This window comes from Gopherus evgoodei, chromosome 1, assembly GCF_007399415.2.
Source record: "Gopherus evgoodei ecotype Sinaloan lineage chromosome 1, rGopEvg1_v1.p, whole genome shotgun sequence".
NCBI classification, from domain to species: domain Eukaryota; kingdom Metazoa; phylum Chordata; order Testudines; family Testudinidae; genus Gopherus; species Gopherus evgoodei.
In genome coordinates, this window is record NC_044322.1 from 224,692,466 (window position 1) to 224,704,372 (window position 11,907).

General features: G+C 47.6%; 1 protein-coding gene across 2 annotated transcripts; it reads left to right on the forward strand.

Annotated features, from left to right (window-relative positions):
* Positions 1–44: 44 nt before the first annotated feature.
* M6PR (mannose-6-phosphate receptor, cation dependent) lies at positions 45–9,498 on the forward strand. 2 transcript variants are annotated; one of them, XM_030537896.1, is made up of 8 exons: positions 45–460; positions 3,955–4,190; positions 4,306–4,479; positions 5,057–5,226; positions 5,313–5,422; positions 5,871–6,001; positions 6,572–6,698; positions 7,385–9,498. In XM_030537896.1, the coding sequence occupies exons 3-8, from the start codon at positions 4,307–4,309 to the stop codon at positions 7,505–7,507; spliced, it is 834 nt and encodes a 277-aa protein (XP_030393756.1). In that variant the 5' UTR covers positions 45–460; positions 3,955–4,190; position 4,306; the 3' UTR covers positions 7,508–9,498. The 2 variants fall into 2 exon arrangements, with proteins under 2 accessions (XP_030393756.1, XP_030393748.1); XM_030537888.1 differs by lacking the exon at positions 3,955–4,190.
* The last annotated feature ends 2,409 nt before the right edge of the window (positions 9,499–11,907 follow it).

An 11,907-nucleotide genomic window follows, 5' to 3' on the forward strand; every position in this document is an offset into this window, starting at 1 on the left:
GGCTTGAGGTCAGTCCTTGTTGCCTAGCGTTAGCGCCCGCCCCTTGCCCACTTCCTGCTTCCGGATCTCCGGGTGGGATTGAGGGAGGCGCTGGGCAGGCAGGTGGTGAGGGAGGCGGCAGTAGCGGTGGGGAGATCTTCCTCCACCGATACTCACGCCTGGGAAGGGGCTCCCGTTCCAGTGAACGAGGACCTAATTAGTCATTAATTTATGCATGATGATTATGCATGAGCTCTTGTTAATAATTCATTAGGTGGGTAAAGGCCCGGGCGGCACGCGAGATTCCCCAGGGTGGGCGCACGTGGCGCGGGCAGCGTTGATGCAGGCAGATCATTGAGCTGGGCTGACCACGGGAGCTAGTGGCAGGGCACGTGGCCTCGTGGGTGGGTGTGTAACAACGGTGTGACGTGCAGCCTTGCAGATACTTCATGCCACGCCTACCTCGCTGTCCTAGTGTCAGGTGAGTTTCTCCCTTTTCCCCAGTAATTTCTTTTTAGCACCCGTTAGTTGTCCGTGGTGGTATAATTGGGAGTGGTGAAAGCTTATGGGTGGGTGGATATCAAGAGGATGGGCTGAGCATTTTATTGGGGGTGCAACAAGAGGCTGGCTTTGGGGATGATGTCTGGTTGGGGAATCCCAAGTGCTCTCAAGATGTCCTTTACAGTTTAGGCCAATTGAACCCTACTTTGTTACAGCTGGGAACTGGGATGCGGCTTCAGCAGCGCCATTGTCCTTAGTGGCCAATTTGTCTTTGGGGAGGTGACTACAAGGGCCTTGGGGTCTGCTGCTGTGTGAGAGTATTGCAAGGTACCCATTGCACAAATTCCCATTCTGGGGGCTGAAAGGACTTGGCTGTCAGGCCATCTGTCCACACCTATATGAGAATATGGTGAATACTGAGGGCAGAAACACCCCCACAGTCTCCTGACTTGGACGGAGGAAAGAGATGGAAGAAATTTGTAAAGGAGAAGGAACTAATGAGAGGAAAAGGTCACTGAAGACTCCTGAATCCAGATATAGGATGCATCCTAACACATGTTGCAGTCCTTATCTCACAAAACTATCCAGTCACTGAAATGCAGCAATCTTTGGGGCAGTACACAGCAGCTTAATAGCCACATGGCAACAGAATACAACGATTTGAGTTTTATGCCCAGAAAGAAAGCAGAATACCAGATCTAGCTTAATCTTCAGAGGGTATCTAAGGAAAGGAGGTATAATCATCCACGTTGGAATTTGACCAGAACACTGTGGTTAGCTCCCATTCTGTGGCAAAAAAATGTCATGTGATCTTTAATGGCCATGAGTGGCTCTGGCCATGGGCTTTACATCTCAGCAAAAGTGGAGACTAATTGTGCGGCCTGTTATAAAGCAGAAGGGGACCCAAACAGGAAGTGAACAGTCTGGTGGGGATAGAGGAACTGGGTTAAATTAGAGTGTTTTGATAACGGAAACTGTCGCCTGTTCAAAATCAATCCTTGGGCCAAACTCGCCCCCAGGGTGAGCCTGCTGCAGGCTGTAGTTACACTGGTTGTGAACCTGACTTTTTATGCATACATTATTGATACTGTGTCCTGCCTGAACTCTAGCTAAGGTCACTGGATTCTCCCTTCTAAATTTTCCCTCAGCAGTTTCAGTCCTCACTTCCTGTCCTGAACCCTTGTATAGCATTGCTTGGTTCTGTTACATGGCTACTGTATTCCGATATGGCTCCATTTCAGGCATAGGAGGGGGTCTCATATACATGCAGTCTTCAAAACATGTGGAGGTCTTTTCTGCATGAGGGATGCTAAAGTACCAGAAGGCGCCCGTATTTTTATATCACTTTCAGTTTGACAACCACATGAACTAAATATGTACAAAGCAGCCAGCCAGAAAGGTCTTTGCTGCTGTTGAAAGAGGGGTGTGTTCTGAGCATGGGAGCCAGGAAGCCATGAATTCTTATGCTGGTTCTGACTTGTTTGTGTGCCTTTGTAAGGGGCAAGTCACGAGCTATTTGTGCCTCAGTTTCCTCTTCTATACAATAACAATAACCTCTTTAGATTTACTTGTCCACCATACACCCTGATCTAAGAGGTTTCACTAGTTACAAGCTTTAGGGTATGTCTACACTAAAACTGGAGGTGTAATTTCCAGCTCAAGTAGACAAGCCCATGCTAACTGTGATCGAGCTAGCATGCTAAAAGCAGAAGTGTAGCTGTGGCAGTGTGAGCGGCAGGAGGGGGTAGCCACACCAAGTATGCTTCCTATCTAAGATGCTGGATACACCCTTGGGCAGCTAGCCACTCCCTCCTGCTCTCAGTACCACTCTAGTGTAGACAGTCCCTTAGTGGCAGACCTTGTAACTCTATGAAATCTTCAGTGTGGCTTTCACTATAACCCTCATGTAACTTCACTAGTCAGCAGTCTGGACCTTCCTTCTGTTAACTTCTTTGTGTTTTTGTAGCCCTAGCCTGATTTTTATAAAATTTTGGATCAGTGTATTAATTGGTTTCTGTCAGTATTAGAATCTTCGCTGGGAGTTGTGGTTGGGAAGGGAAATAGACTGTGTGGCTGCTATTGAGTGACAAGGTCATTGTGTGTTTTTCTGAGCAATCAGCTCAATGTTTAAAGGATGTTTTATGATTAAGACACAGGACTGTGTTCAATGTCTGCATTAATGATCTGGAGGATGGTGTGGACTGCACCCTCAGCAAGTTTGCAGATGACACTAAACTGGGAGGAGTGGTAGATACGCTGGAGGGTAGGGATAGGATACAGAGGGACCTAGACAAATTAGAGGATTGGGCCAAAAGAAATCTCATGAGTTTCAACAAGGACAAGTGCAGAGTCTTGCACTTAGGACCGAAGGATCCCATGCGCTGCTACAGACTGAGTGGCTAGGCAGCAGTTCTGCAGAAAAGGACCTAGGTGTTACAGTGGACGAGAAACTGGATGTCAGTCCACAGTGTGCCCTTGTTGCCAAGAAGGCATTTTGGACTGTATAAGTAGGGGGCATTGCCAGCAGATTGAGGGACATGATCATTCCCCTCTATTCGGCATTGGTGAGGCTTCATCTGGAGTAGTGTGTCCAGTTTTGAGCCTCACACTACAAGAAGGAGGTGGAAAAATTGGAAAGAGCCCAGCGGAGGGCAACAAAAATGATTAGGGGGCTGGAGCACATGACTTATGAGGAGAGACTGAGGGAACTGGGATTGTTTAGTCTGCAGAAGAGAAGAATGAGGGGGGATTTGATAGCTGCTTTCAACTACCTGATAGGGGGTTCCAAAGAGGATGGATCTAGACTGGTCTCAGTGGTACCTGATGACAGAACAAGGCATAATAGTCTCAAGTTGCAGTGTGGGAGGTTTAGCTTGGATATTAGTGAAAACTTTTTCACTAGGAGGGTGGTGAATGGGTTACCTAGGGAGGTGGCAGAATCTCTTTCCTTAGAGGTTTTTAAGGTCAGGCTTGACAAAGCCCTGGCTGGGATGATTTAGTTGGGGATTAGTCCAACTCTCTGCTCAAAGCAGAACCACATGACCTCCTGAGGTCCCTTCCAACCCTGATATTCTATGATTCTGTGAATGGAAACCTAGGCTTCTGGGTTGTATTTCCAGCTCAGCCACTGAAAATGTGACCTTACATTGGGCACCTCTGTGCCTCAGTTTCCCCATATGTAAATCAGGGATGCCAGTCCTGACCTTGTGAAACTCAGTGCCTATAAAATACTTTCAGATCCTTAGTGGAAAGGAGCTAGGGATGGGCAACATAAATTAATACAATTATTAGGATTAAGGAGCTTGAAATAGACAAAGCCTGACTAATCCTAGTCTCTGTCCCCCACAAGCTCTTTACACAAGAGCTGCAAAGACAATTGATTAGAATGATACCAAGTCTGTCTCTGATGAGAGATGCCCCTTTGGAGTGCAATGAATAGTGGCTTATGTCTGAAACTGACCCTGGTTTCCATAGCTGGCCAGCCTAAAGCATGTTGGGTTCTGTTCTGGCCAAGCAAGTGCCAGTTGATGCACTCAGCAGCAAGATCTTACTACCCAATGTAAAGTCAAGGAAGATTTGCAGATTGCGCCAGTGGTTTTGTGAGTCCCAAGCTGACCCTGGCTGTACCCAAGGCTGGGCTTTGGATTCTCCTGAGGATCTCTGAGATGTTCCTGGGCTCAGCTCCTTCCCTTTGCAGCCATGAAGAAGTGGTCAGTCACTGTCTTTTTGACCTTGAGGTTTGTGTGTTGGGGGGGGAATGAGGTGTTTAAGTGTTAATCCTTCTTGTACCTGTCTCTCTCTCTCTCTGCAATGGCACGTATGCAGAATGTTCCTGTCTTACTGTTGTACCTGTACTGCACTGCTTGTCCTTGTGGCCCTGGCCATGGTGGTGATGGCAGATGTGGAAGAGAAGCACTGTGACCTAGTAGGAGACCAGGGCAAAGAGTCGAAAAGAGAACAGGCTTTACTGAAGAAGCTGGAACCCCTGAGCTCCACGAGGTACCGTGCATGCAACCCTCTGGCCCACTGCAGAGACTGAGATCTGGATCCTGTCCGGTCAGTCCCAGATCACGAGAGAGTGAATGGCTCATAGGGCACTGAAGAGTGGGACACTGGTTCTAACTAACCTGGGTGAGACAGATTTGATGGATCTTGTTCTGTTTCCTGGTGGGAAGGAGCCCACATCACAGAATCACCAGCACAATCCGCACTAGTGGGCTCCTTGCATGGCAGTCTTGGCTGTCACTCTGAGGACTGAATGGGCCACAGTGACAGGATTCCCTTTTCCCTATAGAGGTGGATGCCTCCTGGCACAAGAGTGCGATGGTAAGGGAGGAGCTTGCATTGCTGCTGTCCATGCTCTACCTCCTCTGGGCTCAACAGAGGAGCTCAGTTTCTAGAGGTCCCACCAGTGGTGAGGTAGGGAGCAAATGAGCTTACCTGAAAGGCCTAGCTTAAGTCGTAAGTGGACCTTAGAAATGGATACAGTGTGGTGAGGCATTTCTGAATGTTAAAGATCTAATAACTTTTGTGTGATTCATAAAGCAGGCGTCTGTTATCTGTCCCCTCTGCACAGCTTTGAAAGCAACGTGACTTCAGGCCCAGAGGAGAGGTACACCTACAAGTTTAAGGTGTGCAGAGAGGTTGACAGCTCTCTATCCCAATCAGGCCTGGTGCAGATCAATTTAAAGGACAAAAAGCAAACAGTGGTGGGAAGAATCAATGAGACACAGGTCTTCAATGGAAGTAAGACTCCCCTCAACCCTCCTCTCCAGCTCTGCCAATCCACCTTGCTCCTGAACTGAAGCCCTCTTTGTTTTTTCTCTTGGTAGGTGACTGGATCATGCTGATTTATAAGGGGGGGGATTCGTATGGCAGCCACTGCCATGGTGAGAAGAGGAAGGCCATGATAATGATCTCTTGCAACCGGAAGACACTATCAGTGAGTGGCATGGGAGGACTGTGGGGCCAGGTATAGAGGTTGAAGAGGAGTGTGCGGCTGTGAGGCAGGAGTGAATCTGAGAAAGATTGGGGGAAGGTGTCACTGTGGGTGAGGAGGCTGTGGAGCAACCAGAGGGTTTTACTTGTTTTGTGTAGTGGGTGTTAGGTCTTTCCACCAGTAATGGTTGTGTTGCCTTTTGACTGGCTTAGCAGGCAGCTAATAGGAGATGGTATGTTGTTTGTTCTAGAAATGGCTGAAATGGGACAGTTTGGGGGGAGACCTCTGGAAGGGGCAGGCTAGGATCAGCTGGGAGCCTCTGCATGTGTGTGTGAGAATTCTGGAGTCGGGGGATTACTGGAACCTTTGGCAAAGCTGGGAGCATCTGGGCAAGTAGGGGGACTTATTTGTGTCTAGCCTGCCATATGTTTCCCCTTCCCCACCCAACTAGAGTGGCTTTACCTTGCTATCAGAAGAGAGGGAAAAGGAGCAGGAGTGTTTGTACCTCTTTGAGATGGACAGCAGCTTGGCCTGCCCACCCGAGGACTCCCACCTCAGCATTGGGTCCATCCTGCTCATCACGTGAGTTACTGTAGGATCCTGTCCATTAGGGCTCCAGTTCCAGGCCTCTGTACCTGTTAGGAACATAGCACATGACATACCAGAACAGATCACTGACCCATCTTGCATGTCCGTGGCCAATGCTTGCTGTAACTCTGCCCTGGTGTAAGGCTTTTCGTCCAGTGATCTACAGGAGCTTGACAAGAATTAAGCCTCAGAATATCTCATGTGAGAGATGGAAACGTTACCCTTTCCCCTGTTTTACAAATGGAAAAATTGAGGCACAGAGAGAATAGACTTGCTCAAGATCACACAGCAGGTCAGTAGCAGAGCTGGGAATAGAATCCAGGAGTTCTAACTCCCAGTCCCCTGTGCTAAGCATGAGACAGCACTTCCTGTAGGCAATGCTGGGGAGGGGTTTATGCTGATCAACATCTCTGGTACCTTTTCTGCAGGTGCAGCTGCTATTTATGGCCCCATTTTCTGAAGGGTACTGAGCTGCTGGCTCCAATCCCAGTTGGAGGCAGATAGTTAGCTGAGGAGAGGTTGCCTTCAGCTTCCTCTCACTCTCGTTTCAACATTCTCCTACAGGTTTGCTTTGCTGGTTGCAGTCTATATCATTGGGGGACTCCTCTACCAGCGCCTGGTGGTGGGAGCAAAGGGCATGGAGCAGTTCCCACATTTTACCTTCTGGCAGGATCTCGGCAACCTGATGGCGGTTAGTGAAAATCAGTGCAGATCGGCAATCCAGCCCAGCTGGAAGGCAAAAGAAAAGGGCAACTGTCCTACACTTTAGGGCCTATCATTTTTGTCAGATTGCACAAGCTTTTTGCTCAGGGTGACTGTTCTTGGATGTGAGACCTCCCAAAGAGAACTCTGATGCAGCAGAAAGCAGATGACTCATTTGAGGGGGGCATTCTCCCCTTTGAGTCACTGCTGGCCTTAATGTTCCACCATGGTGCTAATGCTGGGGAAGGTACCATCCTGCAACGGCCGTGTAAACCAGAGGCCTTGCCCAAGCATAGCCATTCTTTTCACATGGTGCTTTTCACATAGGAAGAGAGCAACCTCAGTGGCTGGCCAAATTCCAACAGGGAAAAGTTCCACTTTGCCTCCCTAAAATTCACTCCCAGCAGTCCTAGTCAGAGATATTCTTCATTTACTGACCTACTAGACTGTTGCCTGGTGCTATAAATCAGCTACAATGTTCCACCCAAGAAGTGGGTGGTTTCAGGATTACAAGCATTGTGTATTTACTCTTTGTAAAGAGTTCTGGGATCTCTCAAATACTTCAGTGATAGGTGCAATAGGAGAACAGAACAGGAGAAACATGAGAGGGGCTGCTATTGTTTAGCTTAATCTGTTGCACGTGGTCTGATCCCAGTACAATACTTGTTTCTGCAGGATGGTTGTGATTTCATCTGCCGGTCTAAGCCCCAGAATGCCCCAGCTGCATACCGTGGTGTGGGTGATGACCAACTGGGGGAGGAATCAGAAGAACGGGATGACCATTTGCTACCAATGTGATCAGGCATTAGACATCAGTTCCTTTTCTCTTTCCATCTTCCCTCTTGCCACTCACTTAACCTTGTGTTACCTAACTACTTCTCTTTTCATGCTCTACTCTTCTGGTTTTCTTTAAACGATTTGCTTCTTCCACAGCTGGTGTCATCCCCCTGCTATCCCAGAATCCTCTATTTCAGAGCAGCACTGGCCCCAAGGGCATGCCCTCTGAATGTAATGCTGTGATTGTCTTATGCGGAGTGCTATGCAACTGGGAAGAATGGTATTTGCTCAGAGTTCTGTGTGGCTATGAGATGGCAAAAGTGCTTATCCTGCATTCAGTGCCTGGCAGGCCTGGGAGTCCCCTCAATGAGATCTAGGAAGAAACCTTGGGTGGACACGGGGTGGGGGAATCCTGATGTAGAAACAGCTAGGATTAGGGGGAGTATTTCTGTGTCTTCTCTGTAAGGTTTATTCAATCTGTGAAACACTGGATTTGTTTTCAATTATTTAAATACACTTTCTGCTTTTTTCGCTTCTGTGCTGTGACACAAGCAAAGCATTCACTGCCCGCCTTCTCCCTCTGCCCAGTGTAATCATAGCAGGGATCTCTCCCCTCTAGCCAGATCCTTAGCGGAGCAAGAGCAGGCAGTAGCCACTTGGCAGTCTTTCCTTCTCCTGATGGTAGCCTGAATTGAACAGTGCAGGCAGTTTTTTAGTTACCGCAAAGGGCCATCGCCAAATAACCTCGATTTCACTAAACAGGGAAGGGGTGGTGGTGGTGCTGAAGAATTAATAGGGGCCAGGAAGATTTCCTGACTTTTTCCTATTGAAAGGGGTCAAGGGAAATAGTGTCTCTCTTTAAACCTCCTTCTTGGTTGCTGGGAAGCCAAATATAATGACATGCTGCTGAGCAAAAACCTGAAAGTGAAACTGACTTCCAGAGCCAAGGCAAGAGCCTAAAGACAGCAGAGTCACTTGATTTCTGTTACAAGGTTTCCCTAAGTAGAGATGTTACTGCTAGCACAGTTGGGGAATTTTTAAGATTGTGATCCTGACTATGTCCTTCTGGGAAATGATGGTGTTCGTTAGTACAGTAATTACTTTGCTGTGGAATAGTCTAGATTTTACTTGAAAAGGGGAACACATTTAAGAGAGTGCTGCTGTATCAAATGCTGACACCAGGGTAACTGGCTCCAGTCATTACATTAAAAAGCAATGTAATGAGGAAGCAAGGCCATGCCCTGTGCTGTTCCAGGGAGCAGGTAGACTGGCACTGCCCCCTAGTGGGTGAGCTGTCAGATTCACTCTTTCAGAGCCATAGGGATGGAACAGGTCAACTCTGCCTGGAGGTTGTTTCCATCCCTGCTCAGTTGTGCCACTAGGATGGTGCTTCTGCGCCCCCCTGCTGGCTGGGGAAATCAGAGCTGCAGTTTTCTGGGGCACTGGAGCTGCTCCCATTAGAAGACCAGGAGCTCCAGATGACCATTATAGGACTCATTAAGTCAGTGGAATATTCAGGCACTTTGATTTTTGTTTTTGTGGGGTGTGGAAGGGGTAACCTTTGTTAGTGAATAATAAGCCAGTCTCCTTCCCCAGGGGAGTGGCTGGCAGAGAGCTATCTAGTAGAGGACACAGTTGAACCACTTGAGGGAAGGGGATATATTTTTATAGGGTGAAAAAACAGACTGCAAAGAGCAGGATGAGGCTTGTGCTCCCTATTCTCTGGAAAGGAGGCCTGCCCAGTAGGAGGGGGGCAGGGGAGGTGGAGTTTGAGGGGCAGAAAGCAGGGTGTTTTTTGTTTGGTTGTTGTTTTTGGCTGGGCTTGGAGCAGGCAAATGTAATTCCTACTTTCTTTGGTTTTTATTACTTTCATTAAATCTTTTCACAAGATGGGGAAATAGGAAGTCACTGAAATTTTGTTACTGTTTTTCATGGTGGTGTTTAAATAAAATGCACATTTTTTTGTACAAAAACACAACTTTAAAAATAAAATGACCCAAAAATACCCCTAAGATCGTTGTTGGTGCTTTTGAAATGATGGGCGTAGACGTGTGAGTGAACAGAGGGATGACATTCAGTGCCAGGCCTCTAACACCCCTTCAGCTAGCGAGGGCAAAACCAACCCCCCTCCTGTAATGTTGTAAATTTAAGGTCAGAGAGTTTGTATTGTGGACGTTAAACATGATATAAATGGTCTGGCTTGAAACTTTCCAGCACAGGCCTAACTTTTCAGCTACTTATCCATACAGCTGGGAAAGGGCTATAACTTGACTGTTCCAGGAGGCTTGGAAATTACCTGCTTTCCTGGCTGCTTGAGATCCTAGACTCTCATTGCCTGTAGTGGGTGCTACAAAAACATGGCTAGCATAGGGGCTTTCTATTAATCCAAAAGCAACTTTCTGCCGAGGGAGTGACTCTCACTCAGGTCCCTTCTGTTTCAGCTAAGCTCAAGCTGCTGTCTGTATAGATTGCTCTGAACAGGCACCATCCCCTTAACTGGAACCCATGGCTGCCAGAGTCCTGTGCTCTGCCTCCTAATTAGGTCTAAGCAAAACTCTCCAATTCAATCTGTGAAGGGATGTGCATGCCATGCAGTGTATTGGCACCTCTCATCCCTGCCATGTGCTCCAAACTCTAAGCTGTCCAAAGAAAACCCTCATAAACTTTAGTAGGTATGGTATGGAAGAAAGCCTTAAATGTGAATGGCAGGTAACCAATGCCATGTCGCATGCTTCAATTTGCAGAGAGCATGCAACAGTAACTTAGAAGTGGGAACTGTCCCGTTCTTACCAGCGAGGTGTTCACTTATGTACCCCATGATGATACTGGAGATGTCTACTGTTTTTTGCTCGAAGAGAGAGAGGATCCTATTATTGTAGCTCCCTGATGACAGTTCAGTTTGATGCTTGCCAGAGGGGAAGGAGGAAAAAAAAAATTTGGTATCTCCTATTCAAACAAGAGTGGAGTGCAACAGAGCATGTGAGTGCATTTGAACCCTACTGAAGGCTTTCACTTTGACCCCTGGGGAAGGTGGCTCCTCTGAAGATCTCCAAGCAGAGGAGGCTAGAAACACATCACTTCCCCTCACTGCCAAACAAAGTAAGGTGGGCCTATCTGTCACCATTAGTTGCTGGTGAATTTTATCACAAATCTAGAACTTGTTAAATGCTGTCTCATTTTGCCTTTAACACCAGTCAGCCAAGGGCACAAGCCAGCAGTGGTAAGCAGGAGAGTTTGGTGGAGGGAGTGTGTGGTGTTTGCAGGGGGGGAGGGTTTCCCCTCCCTTTTTCCTTGACAGGACTTTAGGGGGGGAAGGCTATGACAGAGGCAGCAGTGGTAGTAACTCAAGCAATGGAAGAGACAATGAAGAAGACCAGATATGGAAGCTACAGGATGTACGTAATCCTGGAGCAAGTACCTGGAAAGAGCTTCATTTGTATAAAGTGCCATTTGATAAAGCTGATGGAAGAGAAGATCTGAGGTTTGGAGATGCAGCTGGGAAATATGGCTGAGTTTCAAAAAGGATTCAAACAGATGATGGTGCAAAGGCAAGAGGAGGCTGAAGGGAAAAGTTAAGACTTGCAGATGCAAGCTGGACTGAAGAACTGTGAGGCAAGACTGTTGGGTGAGGAAAGTGGCCAGTGGAAGCATGTGACTATGGGAACCAGGCAGAAGAAAAGTGACTTGTGAAGAAGAAATAGAGCTCAGGAAGAGGTTTGCTGAGCTGGAAAATGAAGAAGGGGCACAGCAGGCTGTAACTGAAGGAGGGAGGACAAGGAAGAAGAAAAGTGGCTAGTCTTATTAGAAGAGGGGAAGAGCCAATGGAGATGTCCAGAGCCTCAGGAGGATGTAGGATGACTAGTGGAAGATTGCAAGGGAGAATAAAAGACAAGAGGACTTGCAGCCAGAAAGAACAGGAGGAAGGCCAGAAAATTGCACCAACACCAGGAAAAGGCAGGTCTACATGATCGGTAACTCCCTACTAAGAAAGACAGGCCTGTCACCAGAGCTGATCTGGAGAACAGAAGGGTGTGCTGTCTGCCAGGAGCTAAGATATAGGCTGTGCACCTGAACCTGAGGAGGATCCTAAAGGGAACAAGAAAGAATCCACTGATTATCCTTCATGTGGGAACAAATGATGCACCTAGATTCACACTGAAACTTATCAAGGGAGACTGTGCCACGCTGGGGAAGATGCTTATGGAAATGGAGGCTCAAATGATCATCAGTGGGATTCTGACCCTCTCTAGCAGAGGAGAGTGAAGGTGAGATAAGATTATGATGATCAGCAGATGGCTCAGGCAGTGGTGTATAAAGGAGGGCTTTGGGATGTTTGACCACAGGAAGGCAGTCTTGGACAGAGGACTGTTCTCATGAGATGGACTCCACATGAATAGAGAGGGAAATGACTTCTGGGACAG

What these genes read in the sequence shown, in the direction of transcription:
- M6PR (XM_030537888.1), top strand. Translation starts at nt 429, where the DNA reads ATGCCACGCCTACCTCGCTGTCCTAGTGTCAG. An exon ending in CCTCGCTGTCCTAGTGTCAG is followed by an intron (nt 461 to 4,305) that starts GTGAGTTTCTCC and finishes GCACGTATGCAG; the next exon opens with AATGTTCCTGTCTTACTGTT. An exon ending in GCAACCGGAAGACACTATCA is followed by an intron (nt 5,423 to 5,870) that starts GTGAGTGGCATG and finishes CCACCCAACTAG; the next exon opens with AGTGGCTTTACCTTGCTATC.